Source organism: Eurosta solidaginis, chromosome 5 (genome assembly GCF_040869045.1).
Source record: "Eurosta solidaginis isolate ZX-2024a chromosome 5, ASM4086904v1, whole genome shotgun sequence".
In the NCBI taxonomy this organism is placed as follows: Eukaryota; Metazoa; Arthropoda; class Insecta; order Diptera; family Tephritidae; genus Eurosta; species Eurosta solidaginis.
Window position 1 is genome coordinate 27,406,155 of NC_090323.1, and position 22,183 is coordinate 27,428,337.

At 35.4% G+C, this 22,183-nt stretch overlaps 1 protein-coding gene across 8 annotated transcripts in view; it reads right to left on the bottom strand.

The window, feature by feature from the left end:
* Window positions 1–327: 327 nt before the first annotated feature.
* The window catches only part of eRF1 (eukaryotic release factor 1), a 55,716-nt gene continuing 33,860 nt past the window's right edge, over window positions 328–22,183 (bottom strand). For 7 of the 8 annotated variants that reach the window (XM_067787620.1, XM_067787622.1, XM_067787627.1 and 4 more), the window contains exon 8: window positions 328–1,517. In XM_067787620.1, coding sequence (XP_067643721.1) covers window positions 1,435–1,517 — 83 coding nt within the window. In that variant the 3' untranslated portion in view covers window positions 328–1,434. Of the gene's footprint in view, window positions 1,518–21,519; window positions 21,654–22,183 lie in introns of those variants that run through there. The other variant, XM_067787628.1, reaches the window with a different exon arrangement.

Below are 22,183 nucleotides of genomic sequence, written 5' to 3' on the forward strand. Positions count from 1 at the left end.
TACATCGAGTAAATGCCAAAAAAATAACGAGTGACGCCTCTTATTGTGTTTATCCTCTTTGGTTATGTGTTAAAGTTATGCATGTTTCTAAGGCGGTTTTCAGAGAAACTTGGTATTTTGTTGTTGTTTTTGGTTAATTTTTAGGTTAAGGCACCAATAACTGATGACAATTTATACGGATAAGCAAAAATACGGTTATGACTATAGCATTATGACTATGCCAACTTCGCCAGACCATTTAGTTTGACTTACAATGCTGTTTGCGGGGGAGAGGGTGAGATGAAAATGGAAATTGTATGTTATACTTTAATGATTGAACAACTGCACTTTTTTCCTTAATGTTTTTTAGCTTTATTTGCCGTTAACTTCGAATCCTCATACTGATGATGGTAGCAATTCCTTTTTTGTATTTGTTTTTGCATTTTTATTTCTTTTTTTCATTATCAATATTTCTAAATTGTATATTTGTATATAAATTACTTATATCAGCGAAGTTGGTTTTGTTGCTAAAGTTTTAAACAATGCTATTTCCGCGCAAAATTTTGTTGTTAATCTAAATTTCTATTGTAGACTATATTTTTAGTGTTGCTGTTTCCTCCTTTTTGTAAATTTACGGCATTGATAAAAAGCAATTGGTTTATTAAACGACAAATGCTTTGCAGTCAGAGCGGCGCAGTCAGACGACGAAAATAAAATGAACGCTTTCTGGAGAAAAAATTTAACAAAACACTAAAATCAGGTGCTGGAAGCAACCTCCTCTTAAGCCCGAAAATCGTTTGCTAAGTTTCGATTTTACTTCACAAATTGTCGACGCGTCGTATCGAACGTTCCATACAAACTGTTCGATACCAAATTAGAGATTAAAAAATAAACGCTATTTATAAAATAAAATATTTTGGTAGCTCAAAAAACTTTCTAAACAGCCTTTGAAATCTGCAAACGAAAGAGATCATACCAAGATACCGGAACTAAAATGGCATCATCGAGCGTTCGATATCGACTTGAAGTATCGAATCAACGAGTGTCGACTATCGAGTTACGGAAAGCCACCCAGTTGTTTGCCATGTTTGTAAGTTAACAACGATTTTGTATGCTTTAGTTCGCTGTTTGTTAAAATTACAGGACAACTTTACCTGGAGGAAAAGCTCTCATAAGTGAATTTGGGCTTGTGTGTTGGTCTTATAAAATTAAATTTTTTTAGTTTCTAATTAACAATTATTCATTTTGACATCTAAAACAATTCGATAAATGTTCGTATGCATGTGCCGTTTCACTTGGTGATGTCAACTGCAGTTTCTTTCGCTTTTGTATTGGAAGTGGCGTGTAGTATTTTACTTGATTACGAATTTTCAAATTTAAATATCCTTTTCACCATATTTTTGCAAATGGTAGCAAATTTTTTTAATTTATAAAAAAAAAACAAAAAATAATTGTCTAATAATCATCCAAGTCGTAGTAATCATTATCAATTTCATCGAGCTGCATACTCTGGAAATCCACTTTGTAGCGCAAAAGGCCTAAAAAATTAAAAAAAGATTAAGAGAAAAGAAAAACAAAATTGGTTAATAACTGCGTTTATGAAATTGATTTTGTTTAATTAATGAGAAAACATAAAACTTAAAAAAAAAAACATATAAAACAATACAACAAAAACAAAAATATTTGGACTGTGTGTATTATAATCCAAAACTTTTGAAACAAAATCTAAAATTTTGTATTCTTTTGAATCAACAAACATACAAACGACGCGCGGTATGGTATTTAATCAATCTAGCTGGCCAAAAGTGAATTTTTCAAAATATTTAAATTTTTTTTTTAAATATACTCCCTGGCGTTCCCATATGCCCACTGAATAGTATACATACCCCAAAACCCATCTGCAACGTCAACGAAGCTAACAGCGCACATCTAAAGTTGTATAAAAATTGTGTGCAGTTCCATGTATGTATTTTTGGATTAAAAAGCAATATACCCTTCTAATCTAAATACTTGTTCACTTATTTGGCCTTCATTTAATCTAGTTACATTTTCTTTTAGGACAGGTAAATGTGTTTTTAATTCATATTGTAACGAAGTTAGAGAAATTCCCCTTATTTTACACCTTCTACTAACGTTCGTATCGCTAAATTGTTGAATAAATAAATATTCAGTAATTAAAAATGGTCTTTATTAGACTGCTTTGAAAGTACTTCACAATAACACTTATACTTCGCAACCAATAGCGTGCTTAAATCAAACTGATTTGCTGTTTACTCAGCTTTAGCTCCTTTTATACTCTCTGCTGTCTCGTTCGCATACTTCTAAGCGTTTCTTCTTCTAGAATTTACTACTTGTTTACCAGCTATAAACTTACCAGCTATAAAATACAGATGCACATTTATAGCCTCTCGCATAGCCACATTCGCGTGTATATGTGAGTAATACTTCCACCGATGATTGAATACTTTTGTGAGTATCTCCGATATATGCATGTGTTTGTGCGTATCTCTCCGCTGCTAGTATGTACATATGTGTAGACATAATGAATGATTTGTTTATGTACATACAATTGACTGCTTAGTATCGCCTTAGAGATGATAGTATCCCTTAGTGTTGCTAATATTCGTCACAATATGTTAGTTTTTTTATACCGCATGTTTTAACTGAGTGAGGTGGCAACCCTACTTAAAAATGTCAATAGAAACGCAGAGTAAAATACGTTTCGTTTGATACCCATATTGACACATCTCATTTAATACCAAAAAATAACCCCGGGTCCATCCGAAACCGGGGGTCCGATCCATAGTAATTCTGCGCGGAACATCGTGAATTAACTTTCAATATTTCCTTTCATAACAAAGAAATGAGACAACCACTTTTTGAACAGAAATAACTGTTGTTTTAATTTTGGCCAGCTATATTGATCAACTACCTCACAGTGCGACAAGTAAAATAATTCAATTATTCGCCTAGTTGTAATAAATTACTCTGTTCGTACTAATTTTTTTAAGTTAATTCTTACAATTCAGAATGTCAGTAAAAACAAAGAACATAGAGGCATAGAGAAGGTCTAACGCGACGAATAGTGGAAGACAGTAAAGCAACTGTGCGCAAGACATTCGACTAGCGTAAGTTTGAAGCCTGTGACTTGTACTCGTGTTTGTTGTTGTTACCAATAGTTACCCTAAAAAACCCATGAAAGGTTTCAGGCGAGCGCTGCGCAAAGCGGAAATCGTTTGCCGGTTAAAAATATCGTCATGGCTTTTTTTTGGCACCAGCTCGTGAATACGATTTTTGATGGCCTCTCGAACCCCTTCGGTCTACGTATTTTATTCGCCTCTTAGCTCGTCTTTACAGCATCTAAAAGTGTGTTAGAGTGCAAGCAATCCCCGGAAAAAATCGGTATAGGGGAAGCATACATCTAGATTGGGTCCCAGGGCATATGGGAATGAATAAGCGGATGATCTGGCTAAAAAGGGCGCTCACTCGAAGCTTGTAAAGTGTCGAAGATCATGTGTAGGCCTTTAAACCTTAAAACTTACAAAGTTACTTCTTCTATCATTAAAAATTCTGACGGGACACTGCCTTCTGCCGTCACACGCCCGATCGAGTCCTGCGCTTGCCAGACTAAAACCCCGGCTATTAGGAGTGATACAGCTGTCAGATCAAGAAACAGCAAGTGGCATGGGTCCTAGAAAGCTTCTAGTATTTGCCAAGAGGACGGAATTATTTTATAACATAAAAAAATGTAAGGCGCGATAACCCCCGAAGAGAAATCAGGCCGAGCTACTCTTCCAATTTGCGTCGTGCTCCTCTTGATATTTCCTACAAATTGGCGGGACGGGACCTACTTGTTTTTTATGCCGGCTCTGAACGGCATCTGCAAGGCAGACGAGTTTTCACTAAGAGCTTTTCATGGCAGAAATACGCTCGGAGTGCTTGCCAAACACATCCGAGGGGCGACCCCACTTAGAAAAATTTTATTCTATTGAAAAAAGTTGTTTCTAAAATTCTGATCTTGCTTTACCCGGGGCGTGAACCCAGGATCTTCGGTGTGGAAGGCGGAGCACGCTACCATCACACCACGGCGGCCGCCATTTTTATAACATAGGTCCTTGTTTTTCATATAGTTTGGTCGTTAAACAAGGTTCCGCTACTACGGACTCATTCAGTCTATGTGAGGTCCTCACGGACCGGCCAGTTCGTAACAATCAATACAAAAACAACAACCGAAAACTATTGTGTAGTATGCTTCACTGTTTCTTCCACATCAGGAAGAAGGTAGCTACGGCAAACCCCTTTAAGTCTTCATTTAGCGCTCTCTTGTCCATATTATAAATGGTTGAGGTTCTTTTTTCTTTATCTAGAGGCCACGAACTCCACTTTAGAGAGCTGCAGTCCTTTTAACATATTTTTGGTTTTATTAAGCCGTGAAATAGGGCAAGTAAACTTTATGTCGATTCCCACTCTTTATCTTCAATGCTTAAGCAGACTCTGAGCATTCTTTGTAAGAGAAAACTTGTAGTGAGATTTTGTTTAATTTTGCCTAGTAATATATGCTAATTATTATTGTTAATTATTATAATTAATATTGTCAGTTTAAGCTCGTTTCACAGCTGATGGTAAGAATATTCAAAGAAAAACTTCGAAACTTAGTATTTCACAATAAATACCGTAAATAAATACGCACACATATGGCAACTCTAGCATTTTTTACACATAAATAAATAAACAAATAAATGGCTACACAATGAGACTAGAAAACCAAGAGATAATAAAATATATAGATATGTATATTATTTTAAAAAAATCTACAAATGCTTTGAAATATTTAAGAAAAAAATGCGTGAATGATTTTTTTACGCAACAATATTTACCTCTAAGACTTGTACATAAATACAAAAATGTGTAATTGCTTGCCTTAGTAGTTAAACTAGCGCACTCGCTAATTTTTACGCTTACTAAGAGAGGGAATAAGCCACAAGGACAAAATAAAAGTCAAAAGGATCTTTAAATAAAATTTTTTTGGGAAAAATGGAATGGGTATGAAAAAAAAACATTACCATTAAAATAAAGATGTTTAAGTATCAATACAAAGTATACTGCCTATTGAAATTAATAGTAAATTTTAAAATATAAAGTAAAGTTTTTATAAAAGGAAGCGTACGTCCACATAACAAAATAAAAATTAACAAACTTCGATTTGTGCTTGCAACAAAAATAGAAACCTATTGTGACGAATATTAGCATCACTAAGTGATACTAATAGAGGTTTACGCCGATCACTTTATCGGCGGCGGCGTGGGCGGCGCGCCGCGTACGCAGGTGTTCTTACTTTAAAAAGCTTGATTTTTCTATTTAAAAAAATAATATTTAGGAAAGGTTTTGTTTGTATGTATTTAAGGAAATCAATGTGTTGGCTATTTCGGAAAGATCCGGCGTTTTTGCCTCAAGATCCCGCAGACCGTTCCAAAATTTTCAGGAGTAGCTCCTTGCGGAGGGATTGTCCCTCTTTCACTTACTCCAGTGAGGCTTCGAACCTAACCCCGGTCTGCTGCGTGCGATGTGCGAACAGTAGCAATGCCGACCACCAGTCGCTACCACGCCTCCTGACCCTCACACCATATGCCAGCACAGAAGCTATAGGACTGCGTCTTCGAACTCAAACTTTCGTCGACGTCACTTTCCTAGAAGCTCTAGGTGTAGCTCCGAAGACTTTCCAACGGATGCTTTTGTCGCGCTATGCTGCCAACATACACAAGAGAAACACCTTGTACGTTAGGGAGTGACTATTCGACCAAGGATGCCGCCCTCGAAATCATAAGCAGTCTAAGTGGATGTCATAGCGTAATGGGTGAAAATCGCACAATCCTCGGCGCATCTACATAATTATAATTTTACAAGGACCCTGGATAAAATTTTGAAAATGTTTGTGCTCACAACATTGATTTCAATAGTCTTCGTTAAATCAAAACGATATTTTAGAATGAAAGTCGACCGATTTTAAGTAGAAAGATGTTAACGGCACCTTTTTTGGATATTTTGCTTTTTTTAACAACTTGAGGACAATTTAAAAACATGTTCGCCTTGAGTCATTTTATTTGAATTCATTGTTCATTATTAATTTTCGTAATTAGTTTCTTATAACTGGCCGTGATTCGCATCCATTGATTCCACTTTCGACCTATCCGACCAATTTTCGACATGAACAATAAATGGCCTAAACAGTAACCTGGATCGATTTGTATGGACGAAAGTTAACCTATATCGTGCCATCGATTTTTCGATAGGTTTTGGGCTCAAGAAAAAAAGTTCCACTAAGCATACCCAAAAAAATTATTTTCGAGCCTGCAAAATTTGAGTTTTTTGACTTTTTTTCTTTGATTTTTAAGGTTTTTTCATGACCTACTTAAACATTTTCATTTGATTTTAAAATTTTCATGTATACCCTGTCCGACTCAAAATTGTCCGCTAAAACATTGGCGATAACAGTTTTTTGAAAAAAAAAAATATTTTTTGGGTTTTGAGGAGTGTTTTGGTGAAAAAATTTACTTTTTCGGCATTTTTTTAAGGCTTTCTTCAGAAACGTGCAAAAGTGTTGCCGATGAAAACGAATTTGTCTCATAGTTCCTATCCCACTTAAAATTATGCGATAAAAACGTTGGCATTAACAGTTTAAAAAAAATTTTTTTTTTTTTGGGTTTTTGGGACTTGTTTTGGTCGAAATCGATTTTTTTCATTTTCAAGGCTCCAAATCATTTTTTATGTATATGTTTCCGTTAGACCACCAATAAGTACACCAAAATGATCAGGGGACGAGCTAAGTTGATTTAGCCATGTCCGTCTGTTTGAACGCAAACTAGTCCCTCAATTTTTGAGATATCTTGATGAAATTTGGCAAGCAGGCATATTTTGATGGGGGATTTGACATTTGTCGGAATCGACCGGATCGGACCACTATAGCATATACCTCCCATACAATCGATTGTTCAATAAGAGGGTTTTCGCCATTTCTGCCCCATTTCTGCCTCATTTTAACAGCTAGCAACATCAAATTTTACCACAAGCTTACGATTTCGACCATTTTTTTTCACCAAAACACTCCTCAAAACCCAAAAAATATTTTTATTTTTTTTTCAAAAAACTGTTATCGCCAAAGTTTTTAGCGGACAATTTTGAGTCGGACAGGGTATACATGAAAATTTTAAAATCAAATGAAATTTTTTCAAGTTGATCATGAAAAAAACCTTAAAAATCAAAGAAAGGAGTCAAAAAACTCAAATTTTGCAGGCTCGAAAATTATTTTTTTGGGTATGCTTAGTGGAACTTTTTTTCCTGAGCCCAAAACCTATCGAAAAATCGATGGCACGATATAGGTTAATAAATCGACCCAGTCTACTAAACAGTCTTAAACGAGTCGAAAAAAGTAAAGCGCCGGACGCCGCCGCCGCGCCGATATTTTTGACATTCGGCGGCGGCATGCGAAAAACGACCAAAATCGGCGGCGGATATCTTTAATACTAACATCACTAAGCGGTTGTTAAATGAAGGCACAACACCAATAAAGCAAGCTGCCACTCTTCTGTACATAAACAAATCAATCATCATTTACGCACATATGTACATACAAGGCGCCGGAGAGATACTCACAAGCGCATGTAGTCATCGGCCGAAGTAGTGCTCACACATATACACGCATATGACTATGAGAAACTCATAAACTACAAATATACATGTATAACGCTGGTAACCAAGCAAGAGATTCTAGAAGGCGAAACGTCTAGAAATATGAGAATGAAGCAAAGGTGAGTATAAAAGCAGCGCAAGCTGAGTAGTCAGGAAGCAGTTTGATTTAAACACGAGATTAGTTGTGAAGTAAGAGTTATTGTGAAGTACTCTCAAAGCAGTCTAATAAAGATCATTTTGCATTATTGAATATTGCAATTATTTATTCCTCAAAGTAGTCTAATAAAGACCATTTTGCATTATTGAATATTGCAATTATTTATTCAACAGTTTAGCCATTAGAACGTTAGCAGAAGGCTTGGAATAAGCGGAATTTCACTAAATACGCTACCCTGTCTATCGCGCTTTTCTTTAGAATTGTATTCAGTTCTATAAGATGGAAAGGTCAGGGTCAGTATATGGATTCCCAGTTTCCCAGAGTTCTTTTTACAATTGTACACACATACTACTACAATAAATTCTGCGTTTGCATTCTATGCTCTGTTTACATTGTGTTCCTCTGTTATAAACCAAAAGCCTTGATAAATACGTCTGATATTTCCATCTTTCACATTTCACTCAAAACCTCGTTATAAATCCATTCATTCCAAGAGAGTAAGTCAGTAAATTTTCTCTTTATTCAATTTATTTCAATTATTAATTTTTGTTTATTAAACTCTTTGTTCGCTTGCGTCTTGGCTATTTAGTTTACATATGTATATGTATTTAATTTCTACATGCCTACATATTTAAACTTCTCAGCATCAATTATTTGCTTTGTTAATAACTCAATTTATATCTTTGTTCTGCAGTGTTCAAATACATATGTGACCCGGTCTATGAAAAGGTGGCTTATGAGACCGGGTCACATATAGTATATGTAGGTAGTATTATATGATTTCCTTTTACACACAAGGATACTGACAAAAGTTTGTTTAGCTATTGACTTGTTGAACTTAAAAAAAAAATGGCGAGTATTGCTAATCCGCATTTAGAATACTACTATAAAACTTTAAAAACATTTGGTGGAAAATATTTGAGGTAATGCGTCATAGTTATTTGTACATATCGGGGTGGATCATCTTTTGATGGCTATTACTCGAAAACCAGGCAAGGCCTAGAAAGTTCAATATGGTCATATTTAATCGTTCCTGAGATGGTCGGGCTTGTACTTTAATGGTGCTTGTTACCGGAACTTACCGGAGCTATATCCTGCAAAGGGCCATCAACATCGATTACACTCCCCAAAGCCTTCGGGGATTGTATTTATCTACAGAGGCGACTAACATACATTCAATTGCGACCCCAAGTTCCTCATGGATCTAGGGGGTGGGAGGGCGGTATGGCCTAGAAGGTTTCATGTGGTCATACTAAATCGTTCCCGAGATGGTCGGGCTAATACCTTGTTACATGCCTGCATCCACAAAAGACCATCAACATCGATAACACTCCCCAAAACCTTCGGCCAATTTTTGTTTGGAGAAAATTGGTTTCGCCATTGTGCTTTAATCAGTGCCTTTTTTGGAAGTATTAACGGTTAAAATGTTCTTACACATTTTAATTTAAAGAAAATTTGACAACAGAGAGTTTAGGAGTTTTCCTGAAGACGACACTGGAAATCAAACACAAGTCTAGCATATCTCAACAACAAAATAAATGTTTACCTGACCCCATCGAAAATTTTAAAGCCAGTTGTGAGCAGAAATAAAAAATGCACTGAAAAAAGAGCAAGATAAATAATATATTATTGTTTTTTACGCCGATGACTGTACAATAATGGCCACACGCCCAGGCCCACACATCGATGAGCTTTGTAACAAAATAAAGAGCTATCCCCCTGATCTATCCAATTTCTTCGCCTCGCGAAACCTGACATTTGTCACGGGCCAAATCATCGGCGACCCTATTTACAACATGGACGCGCCAAATGTCGACCATATTGAACATCCACGTCGATGGCATCACGCTAACGACTGTCTTACGCCCAAAAATCTTGGGTGTGACGTTCGATCAGGATTTTGGTGAGCATGCAGCCGCAATTGTACCGAAAATCCAGATCCGTAATAAAATCCTCAAATCTCTTGCTGGCAGCACTTGGGGTAAAGACAAAAAGAAACGCTCATTACCACTTACAAAGCAATTGGCCGGCCGATTGCATGCTACGCGTTACCTATATGGTCAAGCCTAAAGGTTACGCATTGGAAGAAAATATAGGCCTGCCAAAATACTGCCCTCACAACCGCTACAGGCTGTCTTCTTATGTCCCCAGAACACGACCTAAACAATGAGGCGAGAGTACTCGCCATTAGGGAGAGAAATGAAATGCTGAACAAACAGCTTCTGTTGAATACCCAGAAACCTGGGCGTCCCAACGGACATCTGATTGATGAGGCTACACCTCCCAGGGACCTAAGGGGTAATCTCCGTAAGAATTAAGAGGAAATACGGCACCTGAGAACACAGCCGTATGAGGCAAAAAAGCACAAGCAGGTCCTCAGTGATATCCACAAACAGGCGTCAGACCTCTATGTCAGGAATTGCCCGGCGAATCCAGTACTTAAAGAAAAATACCCAGAACTAGGAGAAGTCCCCGCACTCTCCCTAGGGAAACGCGCGCCACTCTAGCTCAACTTCCATCTGGATACTGTAACAGGTTAAACTGTTACTTATCCAGAATCAAACCCGACATACAAAATGTATGACCTGCTTGCAATGTGTCCTCACATGACACAACCCATCTCTTCAATTGTGATGTGGAACCTACGCCTTTAACACCTATCTCCCTATGGTCCGCCCCTGTTGAAACAGTAAGTTTCCTTGGACTATCGTTAGAGGACATTGGTGACAATTTGTGATCCCCCCAGCGGTTAGGGGGTCAGAATATACCCGCGGCAAGGATTTTAAAAATTTTAAGATGGTACATTGTAGACTTGTAAAACTTTGTGGAATTTGTAGGACGGCTGCGCGAGGAATTCACCATACTTTTTGCTATGCTGTCCGCCTCAACATAGCCGATTTTTTAAGGCTGTTTAACCTTGTAATCTTTGCTGTAATTTATTTTGCTTTTGGAAAAATTACGTATTTGAAATAAGCTGGATGAAAAATATTGGCATAACAGCATAAGTTAAATCAACAATGGAAAATCTTGGAAAATTTGAGCAGATGTGGCAATTTCGGGCCTTCGTTGAACGAAATGTTGACAATCTATTGATCATCACTAGGAAATTAGTCATTCCGTCAACTAAACTGCACTTTAGCAATACTACTGTTATTATTTGGCTGCTCAAACACACCCATATTAATTGTGCATGAAATCTAAAATATAAAACTCAAAAATGACTCCGCTTGTTATGTCCGCAGCATTTATTTGGTTCAAGGTCACAACCACTAATAGCCAAAGCCATAATAATTTCCATGAGCCACCAATGCTTTCTCTGATTGAAAAGCTGAACTACCAGCAATGCCGTCATCAGCTCAGTGTCATCATTGCCCGTAGCGCCAGTAACACCAAACTCATGCTTGACACACAAGAATCGTTTCACTTAATAGCGCAAGTAAAATGTACTACGCACTCACTACTGAGAAGCTTCAACAATTCGCTTGGAGTCATTGCGTCAATGAGCTACCACTGAGCTGGCACCAGCATTAGCGCCATGCATTTTACATCACTAAAATTGCGCGAATGCCCAAGCTCATGACTTTTTTAATCCAGATGGTGAAAACGAAGCAGGGGCAAAACGTGTGGTGTATTCCTGCCGCAGCCGTCCCACTTTGTGGAGAATGAAAGACTCTACAATGCTCCCTCTTATTAATCTACTCTCTTTGCCCACGGTAGGTATGCCTTTCGTAAGAGGCGACTAAAATACCAGATTCAAGGGGCTGTGTAGCGCAACCCTTCAGATTGCCAGCGCAATATAGCTTCTCCAAACCCAATTGTCAACCTCACCTATCCGCGGCGAATCCTGTTTCACTAACAGAAGAGGCTCTGGCGACCCCAAGCTCGTCATGCATTTGGGGATGGGGAGGGAGGGATGGCCTGAAGGTTTAATGTGGCCACATAAAGCGTTCCGAGATGTCGGGCTAGTGCCTTAATGGTGCTGTGTTACCGGAGCGTACTGGATCTGTATCCGGCAAAGGACCATCACATCGATAACACTCCCCCCAAAGCCTTCGGGGAGCAACCTTATCGCTACAACAACAACAACAACAATTTGTGATCGGTCGCACCTATTGGATGGGCGAAGCACAGTTACAACAACAACAACAAAGTTAAATAAAAAACAAGTAAGGAAGGTTAAGTTCGGGTGTACCCGAACATTACATACTCAGTTGAGAGCTATGGTGACAACATAAGGGAAAATAACCATGTAGGAAAATGAACCGAGGGAAACCCTGGAATGTGTTTGTATGACATGTGTATCAAATGAAAGGCATTAAAGAGTATTTTATGAGGGAGTGGACCATAGTTCTATAGGTGGACACCATTTAGGGATATCGCAATAAATGTGAATCAGGGTTGACTCTAGAATTTGTTTGTACGATATGGGTATCAAATGAAAGGTGTTAATGATTATTTTAAAAGGGAGTAATCCTTAGTTCCATAGGTGGACGCCGTTTCGAGATATCTCCATAAAGGTGGGCCAGGGGTGACACTAGAATTTGTTGTACAATATGGGTATCAAACGAAAGGTGTTAATGAGTATTTTAAAAGGGAGTGGGCCTTAGTTCTATAGGTGGACGCCGTCTCGAAATATCGCCATAAAGGTGGACCAGGGGTGACTCTAGAATGTGTTTGTACGATATCGGTATCAAATGAAAGGTGTTAATAAGTATTTTTAAAAGGGAGTGGGCCCTCGTTTTATAGGTGGTCGCCTTTTCGAGATATCGCCATAAAGGTGGACCAGGGGTGACTCTAGAATATGTTTGTACGATATGGGTATCAAATGAAAGGTGTTAATGAGTATTTTAAAAGGGCGTGGGGCTTAGTTCTATAGGTGGACGCCTTTTCGAGATATCGCCATAAAGGTGGACCAGGGGTGACTCTAGAATGTGTTTGTACGATATTGGTATCAAATTAAAGGTATTAATGAGAGCTTTAAAAGGGAGTGGTGGTAGTTGTATATGTGAAGGCGTTTTTCAGATATCGACCAAAATGTGGACCAGGGTGACCCAGAACATCATCTGTTGGATACCGCTAATTTATTTATATATGTAATACCTGCCAAGATTTCAAGGGTTCTTTATTTCGCCCTGCAGAACTTTTTCATTTTCTTCTACTTAATATGGTAGGTGTCACAACCATTTTACAAAGTTTTTTCTAAAGTTATATTTCGCGTCAATAAACCAATCCAATTACCATGTTTCATCCCTCTTTTCGTATTTGGTATAGAATTATGGCATTTTTTTCATTTTTCGTAATTTTCGATATCGAAAAAGTGGGCGTGGTTACGGTCCGATTTCATTAATTTTAAATAGCGATCTGAGATGAGTGCCCAGGAACCTACATACCAAATTTCATCAACATACCTCAAAATTTACTCAAGTTATCGTGTTAACGGCCATGCGGAAGGACAGAAGGACGACTGTGTATAAAAACTGGGCGTGGCTTCAACCGATTTCGCCCATTTTCACGAAAAACAGTTAACGTCATAATATCTATGCCCCTACCAAATTTCAAAAGGATTGGTAAATTTTTGTTCGACTTATGGCATTAAAAGTATCCTAGACAAATTAAATGAAAAAGGGCGGAGCCACGCCCATTTTGCAATTTTCTTTTATTTTTGTATTTTGTTGCACCATATCATTACTGGAGTTGAATGTTGACATAATTTACTTATATACTGATATTAAATTTTTTGTTAAAATTTTACTTAAAAAAAAATTTTTTTTTAAAAGTGTGCGTGGTCCTTCTCCGATTTTGCTAATTTTTATTAAGCGTACATATAGTAATAGGAGTAACGTTCCTGCCAAATTTTGTCATGATATCTTCAACGACTGCCAAATTACAGCTTGCAAAAGTTTTAAATTACCTTCTTTTAAAAGTGGGCGGTGCCACGCCCATTGTCCAAAATTTTACTAGTTTTCTATTCTGTGTCATAAGGTCAACCCATCTACCAAGTTTCATCGTTCTAGCTTTCTTTAGTAATGAATTATCGCACTTTTTCGGTTTTTCGAAATTTTCGATATCGAAAAAGTGGGCGTGGTTATAGTCCGATTTCGTTCATTTTAAATAGCGATCTGAGATGAGTGCTCAGGAACCTACATACCAAATTTCATTAATTTACCTCAAAATTTAGTCAAGTTATCGTGTTAACGGACGGACGGACGGACGGACATGGCTCAATCAAATTTTTTTTCGATCCTGATTATTTTGATATATGGAAGTCTATATCTATCTCGATTCCTTTATACCTGTACAACCAACCGTTATCCAATCAAACTTAATATACTCTGTGAGCTCTGCTCAACTGAGTATAATAATTCGTATTTTGTCAACAAAGCAAACTTGTGTTGGTCCTCGCGTATACATTGTATATGTGTAATTTTTACTTTATGCTGTAGGTCCAAATGCCAGATGTTAGATCTTTAAAGTATATATAATTTTTTTTATTTTAAGTTGAATTTGAACGTATGGCTCTTTAACTATTATTTTTTTTTTGTAATTTATCATACAAATATATTGATGTGGTATTATTGTTTAATTAATACAGGCTGTTTTTGACGCGTTCGCTATTATTCTCAAGTTCGTTAGCTTTTCTCCTTTCTCCACTTGTTTTGGTAACATGCAAATTGTAAAATTTTTTTTTATAAAAAATTTCAATTAAAACTGAAAAATAGTTTCAATATCGCCACAATCTTATTTGATTGCAATTAAAATCTGATTGCTTTTATTTTCATGAAAAAAAAAAAACATTCAAATGTGCAATCGTTTACAGCATAATGACTGTAAATTATTTTTCGATTGCAGTCATTGATTACATAAAACTGGCTGATTGTGGCAATTTTTATACGAGATTTGAGTTCTGTTATACCTTTGTGGTTAAACTGCCAAAGACAAGCAGCGATCTTACTTAAAGCTTTCGCAAATAATGTGCTTCAAATAAGTGAAAACTTCATTACCGTTGTTTTCATTGTGTTACTTTTCTAAAAGTGCGAAAAATTGTGACCGAATTGCTTTACTTACGTAGTAGAGTTTTTTTATAATGAAAAATGATTGCTAACAAAAGTTCTTTCGTTTCTACTGGGGCAATATGTCCCACCATAATCATCAAAATATATTTTTTATATGATGAATTTCATATCAAAACCGATATGCATTGAACCCGACCCCCGCAGATTTTGATGAAATTTTGCATACAGGTACGCTTTACCTATACAAACACAACCTCATTTTTAGAAATTGTAATTTTGAAAAATTGTGGGCGTGGCAAGGTGTCAAAGTTGTGAAAAATTACGGTAATAGGTACTTTTGAGCTGTGATAACTACGGAATGGTTCAACCGACTACAAAGATCTTGGTACCATTGCACTGAAAGAAATGGTGCTAGTAAAATCAACAAATCGGTTCTGTTGTTCTTGACTTAACGAAGATTCGGTGAAATTAATCGAATTATGGCTAATTCGACCGATTTCTTTTTCAAGCGAACAAATTAGTTTAGTCATTTCAACAGAAGAGAAATTGTCGCTGTTAAGTTAACAAAATTCTGTAAAATTGACAAATTCCTAATCAATCTAACTGATTTTTCTGTTAACACCACTGATCTCATGGTCACTTCAACAGCGATCAACAGTCAATACATGAGCAAATTTCAAAGAGAATTTTACGCACACTGCGCTCTCTACTTTGTGCTTATGACGATGGTGCCACTTGTTAAAAAAAAACACCAAAATAAGAAAACTACCAAATCGAAAAAAACACACAAAATGGGAAAACAACAAAAAACAATTTTTTCAGTTATCAATACAAAACAAAAAAACCCTTTTTTGAATTTAATGTGCATAACACTGCAAAAATTATGAGATACCGGGACACCTATTTATCGGGTACAATTTTGCAACTTCTCCTCCAAGCGAAATGCAAAATTGCGCCCTCTTGTTGCAAAAGTTTTGTTTGGCGAACAGGATTTTTCCACAGTGAGTAACATGTTGTTCAAGTTTTTACGAATTTTCACTCACACGAACGAATCTAATAAGATAATAAAAAACATTATTTTTTAATGTTGATGTTTCCGACAGCATAAAAGTTTGAGTTGTTTTGGAATCGTTTCGAAATAAAGTGTTATGAAAATTAAACTTGCCGAATTACATTTAAAGTTACTCCAGTGGTGAATTACCTTCCCGCGATTTGATTCTTTAGTTTTCTATAACTTACAAGTTCTCTATTTAAAATGTTACGTCAAACACTTATACTACAAGTTTTGTTCGAAACAATCAAGTATGGCAACTACATGCGAGAGAAGAAATTGAGAATGAGCTGAGCTGCAACTGAAAGAATTGAGAATCAGTTTTGTGACTACTATTTTAATTTCTATTTGCAAAGCGAAGTTCAAAACTATAAATTAAATAAATTAAAAAATATAAAATTTAGTGAAAGTGCGTTTAATAAAACAAAATAATAGTGTATAATGTTTAGTGTGTGCCAGCATATTTGATGTACGCCGAATTGAAGATCGGTTAAGTGCGTACATATGTATGTATGTATGTATATATAGCAAGCATGCGTATTTATGTATTTACGTATGTATGTATATAGCAACATAGGTACTTTCGTACAAAGCTGTCGCAACAACTTTTTTTGTTCATTTGACTACTAAGACGGTCAATTACGAATCAACGATTTGTGCGCAGTTGATTCAGCATCCTGTTGCGATGGATAAAAATTGACAGAAATTTCGGTTGAATTGATCCGTATTTCGGTTGATTTTACCAGTATTTTTCTTTCAGTGTGGAAAGGTATTCAGATCGGCTTTCGAAAACATACACTGTAAAAAAATTTTAATACATTGAAACTATTTTTTTTCTAAAAAAAAATTTTAAACTTGAAAAAAAAAAACTGCAAAGGCCAGCGTTTTAAAATAAAAATAAAAATTTTTATTATAAAGGTCTATATCTATATATAAATAACATATCCAAAAACTAAAATGGGGTTTTTTTTTTTTAATTTTAAGTAAATGCATCTCTTTATTTTTGATATTATGGTACTTTTGAGATCTTGATACCATTGGAAAGGTATTCGAATCGGTTTTCCAAAATATACATATACTGTAAAAAAATTGTATTAAACTGAAAAATGTTTTGCTCCAAAAATAACATTTTAAACTTGGAAAAAAATTCAAAGGCCAAGTGTTTTAAAATAAAATATATATTTATTTTAGAAAGGTCCATTTAATATATATAACATATCGAAAAACTAAAATGGCGTTGTTTTTTTATTTTTTTTATAAAAATCTTTAAGTAGATTCGTCTCTCTATATTTTGATATCATAGTACTTTTGAGTTGTGATAACTACGAAATGGCTCAACCGATTTCCAATATCTTGGTACCCTTAGAAAGGTGTTTAAATAGGCTTTCGAAAACGTATAATGTAAAAATTTTTGTTTCGCTGAAAAACCATTTTTTTTAAGTTTTTTAAAAACTAAAATTGGAAAAAATTACAAAGATCAAGCATTTAAAAACAAAAAAAAAATGCTTTTCAGTGTAATGAAAATTTTCTCAGTGTACGAGGGATACTATCATCTCTAAGCGATACTAAGCAGTCACTTGTATCTACATAAACAAAGTAATCATTATGTCTACACATATGTACATGCAGCAGCGGAGAGATACTCAAAAAAGTATGCAATCATCAGCAAAGTAGTTCTCACACATAAACATGCATATATATGAGATGCTCACAAAAGTATGCAATCATCGGTCGAACTATCACTCACATATACACGCGCATATGAGCAGCTATAAACATGCATCTATAGTAAATTCTAGAAGAAGAAACGCCTAGAAGTATGCGAACGACGCAGCACAGGGTATACAAGGAGCAAAAGCTGAGTAAGCAGAATCAGTTTTGATTTAAGCCCGCTATTGGTTGCGAAGTATAAGTGTTATTGTGAAGTACTCTAATAAAGGCCATTTTGCATTATTGAATATTGGAATTATTTATTCAACAGTTTAGCGATACGAACGTTAGTAGAAGGTTACAAATAAGAGGAATTTCAGTAAATTCGTTACAATATCAAAATATAGAGAGATGAATTTACTTAAAAATATTTATAAAAAAAAGAAAAAAACACCATTTTAATTTTTTATATATAAAATAGACCTTTCTAATAAAAATATATTTTATTTTAAAACACTTGGCCTTTGAATTTTTTTTTTTCAAGTTTAAAATTTTATTTTAGAAAAAAAAATGTTCAGTGTATTAAAATTTTTTTACAGTGTATGTTTTCGAAAGTTGATCTGAATACCTTTCCAATGGTACCATGATCTTTGAAATCGGTTGAGCCATTCCGTAGTTATCACAGCTCAAAAGTACCTATTACCACCGTCATTTTTCACGCATTTTTCACAACTTTGACACCTTGCCACGCCCACAATTTTTCAAAAATGTAATTTCTAAAAACGAGGTGGTGTTTGTATAGGTAAAGTGTACCTCTATGCTATTTCATCAAAATCTGAGGGGGTCGGGTTCAAAATGTGCGTTTTTATAGGTTTTGATATGAAATTCATCATATATGAAAACTTTTAATTGAATTGCCTCAGTGCACTCTCTGGTTTCATTTATTCACCAAACAATATCTCATACTCTGTTTATCAATTAAATAGTAAAGAAATAATAGGAGCATCTATTTGTTTATTATTGTTAAACATGTAGTTGAGACAATTTATCCCAGAATAACGAACGAATCTACTAATTTTTAAAGTACTCAGAACATATTTTTTCAAATGTTCTCACATTTTAAAAATAGATGTCAATGAACTATGAGAAGAGTGGAGAGCCTCCATGGCGAAAGTTTCAAAGAAATTTAATACAATAGCTTATAGTTTGTAATTTCGCAGGCTCTAATATTAGCAAACAATTTTCTTTGCAATCAAATTAATAACAAGCATTCATCAATTGCCAAATAAAATGATTGCAACTTTTTTTAGTATTTTTATTTTTTGTAACTATATTAAAAATAATACGAGCCGGACCCGTGCGCATCTTGCGCAACCAATATAAAAGTCTCTTATCAAATATCAACAGAAATCAGCTGCTCTATCAATCAATTAAAACTTACAGCTTGCGCTGTCATCTAGCGTATGATAGCAACTGCCGGTAATGCAGTGCAAATATTCGCAATAGTGCCATAGTACAAAAAGATTCCTTTGTGTGCTCACAATCAAATTATTTTAATAAAATATAGCTAAACAAAAGCTTTACGACCAAAATTGCCCAAAGCTCGCTAGTAGCCCGAATCTCCATCTTTACTACCAAAACTTTATTTATAGATTTGGAGGACAAATAATAACGAAAAAGGGACGCGTACATGAAAAAAGCAATTAGAAATAATATATATGATGATTATTTTCTTATACGAGGATTGCTATTTATATTTTGAGCCTTGGCAACACTAATTGTTTGCCGGCGCCATTCGACGTTTTCAATTGAAAGTTTGACGTTCTTAAGCATAACCTTCTTCAGAAAATTTTGACATTTGAGCACAACTTGTGTTGTTTACAGTAACTTAAACATTGTATCTCAGCGAAAAAATGGAATTAACTCGTGAAAATTTTCGTGCGATAATTTTTTACGACTTTCGACGTGGATTATCAAGACAGGAGTGCTTTGAACAACTTACTTCCACTTTTGGTGATGAAGCTCCATCGTGGCCGCCGTTCGCTCAGGGACGAAAGTCGTGAAGGTCGTCCAAAATCAGTTTTTGTGCAACAAAACATTGACGCTGTGCGCGAACTTATATTGCAAGATCGTCATACGACTTATCTCTAAGATTGAGGCATCCCTGGGCATTAGTATGACGAGCATCAATCATATATTGCATGAACATTTAGCTGTGAAAAAAATTTCTTCGCGTTGGATCCCTTATAATTTGACAAAAGCAGAAAAAGATGCTCGTGTCAATTGGTGCAAAGAAATGCTCAAGAAATACAATCGCGGTGCATCAAAAGCTGTATATAACATTTACACAGGTGACGAATCTTGGATCTATGCGTAAGAGCCCGAAACAAAACAGCAATCCACTGTATGGGTCTTCCAAGATGAGCCGAATCCGACAAAAGTGATTCGTGCGCGAAGCACTTCGAAGAAAATGATCGTCTGTTTTTTCGGAATAACTGGACATGTGGCTACCGTGCCATTAGAGCAACGAAGAACGGTGAATTCCGAATCGTACACAACCATTTGTTTGCCAGTAGTGCTTGGTGAAATACGGCAGAAGAAGCGGCAACGAAGGATCATTCTTCATCATGACAATGCCAGCTCTCACACAACGGCTGAAACAACCGTCTATTTGACTGGCCAAAACGTGTAATTAATGAGTCACCCTCCGTACAGCCCTGATTTGGTGCCAAATGACTTCTTTTTATTTCCGCAAATCAAGAACAAATTGCGTGGCCCACGTTTTTCGGCGCCTGAAGAAGCCGTTGTTGCATTAAAAAACCATGTTTTGGAGATACCTCAATCGGAGTGGAAAAAGTACTACAAAAATTAGTTTGAACGCATACAAAAGTGTATTGATTATCATGGAGAATACTTCGAAAAAGAATAAAGCCATTTTCGATAATAAATTACTGTCCTTTCATTATTAGGGTCAAAATATAAATAGCAACCCTCGTATGTGATTAAAACTAGTCTCGCAAACAAGAGTGTGTTGCTGATTTTAGCAATTAAATTAAATTTGTTTTGCGAAATTTTATTGATGTAGTATGTTTGTTAAGCTTGAAGCAGTACAAAAGATTAAAAACGCAATGTTTCTTTTTTTAAAAAAATTTTCACTTGGTCAAAATTTCGACTTCAATTTGAAGTTATCAGGATTGCATAGATATGCTTGAGTCGATCAAGCGCATTAAACGTAACCCGGCCTATGAAAAGTTGGCTTATGACTCTAAAATAAATTGCGAGAAACAGCTGTTAAAAATAAACAATGAATTTCTTCAGTTTCTTAGTAGTTTTTCTTTTGCATAATGAACAGTCATGCCCAAAAGGCAACCAAAAAAGGCAAAAGAGCATAAATGAGATAAGTTCGTGTGTGTATATAAAGAGCGATGTTTTTTTCAATGCAAAGCACAAACCAGTTTCTGACCGAAAAAAAATCGTGTGAGTGCTCAGATTTATAAGTAATGCTGAACGAGTAGGACGTTTGTCGCTTGTGAATAATGTCTGTCGAAGAAGAATTTAGCGAGGTTTTTCAAACATATTTCTGTGAAAACGAAGAGAATGATGATGATTCTTTCGATGATGTTGGTATCAATTACGAGGACGAACTACAGCATTGTTTCAAGCTGAAGGTCAAATGGAAGTGGATGAAAATATCATCTCCAGAACACTTCTAAGCAAGTTAGGACTTTCTAGTTTTCACCACGTGAAAGAGCGTCTCAAAAACTATCGAAACCAGAAAAAAAGTGGAAACATTTTTTTTAGTCATAAGCCACTTTTCCATAGGCCGGGTCACATATACTTATTTTATACAGCAATTTAATATTTAAATTGGCCAAGTCATTAAAAACCCAAACTACAAATTTAATTTTTTTTTTAATAAACTTTTTGTGTTAAGTGGTGCAAAAAAAATTTTATATCGATATATAAATTCTAGCAACTTGAGAGTTTTAGACGACCGTACAGATGAAATGTATTTATGTAGGTGAACTTATTTTCGTTTAATAGTCATCTAAATCAACGTCCTCTAATGGTTCGTCTGCCTGCAGTGATTGAAAATCGACTTTATAGCGCAAAATTCCTATTATATATAATAATATATACAAAACCAATACAATATTTAAATAAAAAGGTTAGGGATTGAGAAATTATTAAACCAAAATAAAGAGTGATACATAAAATTGAAAAGAGAACAATAGGAATGTTTACAATGTGGGAGGTTTTTTTTAATTTATTGATTTTCATTTTAGCCATTTACATAAGCAGCAACAAGGAATAAAAAAGAGAGAAAGAGAAATTTTGTCATTTAGCCACACTGTTCTTAATCTTACATTACATTATAATTCTCAAAAAAAAAAGCAATAAAAATTGCAAAATCTAATTTCACAGAAATTTTAAATTTTGCATATCATAGATGAAGAAAAACCTGTGCCAGTGAGAGGTCTAAAGGAACTTTGACATTTCTTATATTTCCTTCATTGTCTCTTAATAGTTCTAACCAGGGGCTGAAACTGTAATTCCTTTTATAATACAATTCCTTGCAAAACTATTAATTTTGAACTTTAAATATATTTGGATCAAGATAAAAATTATTTTCAGATTTTTATTTTG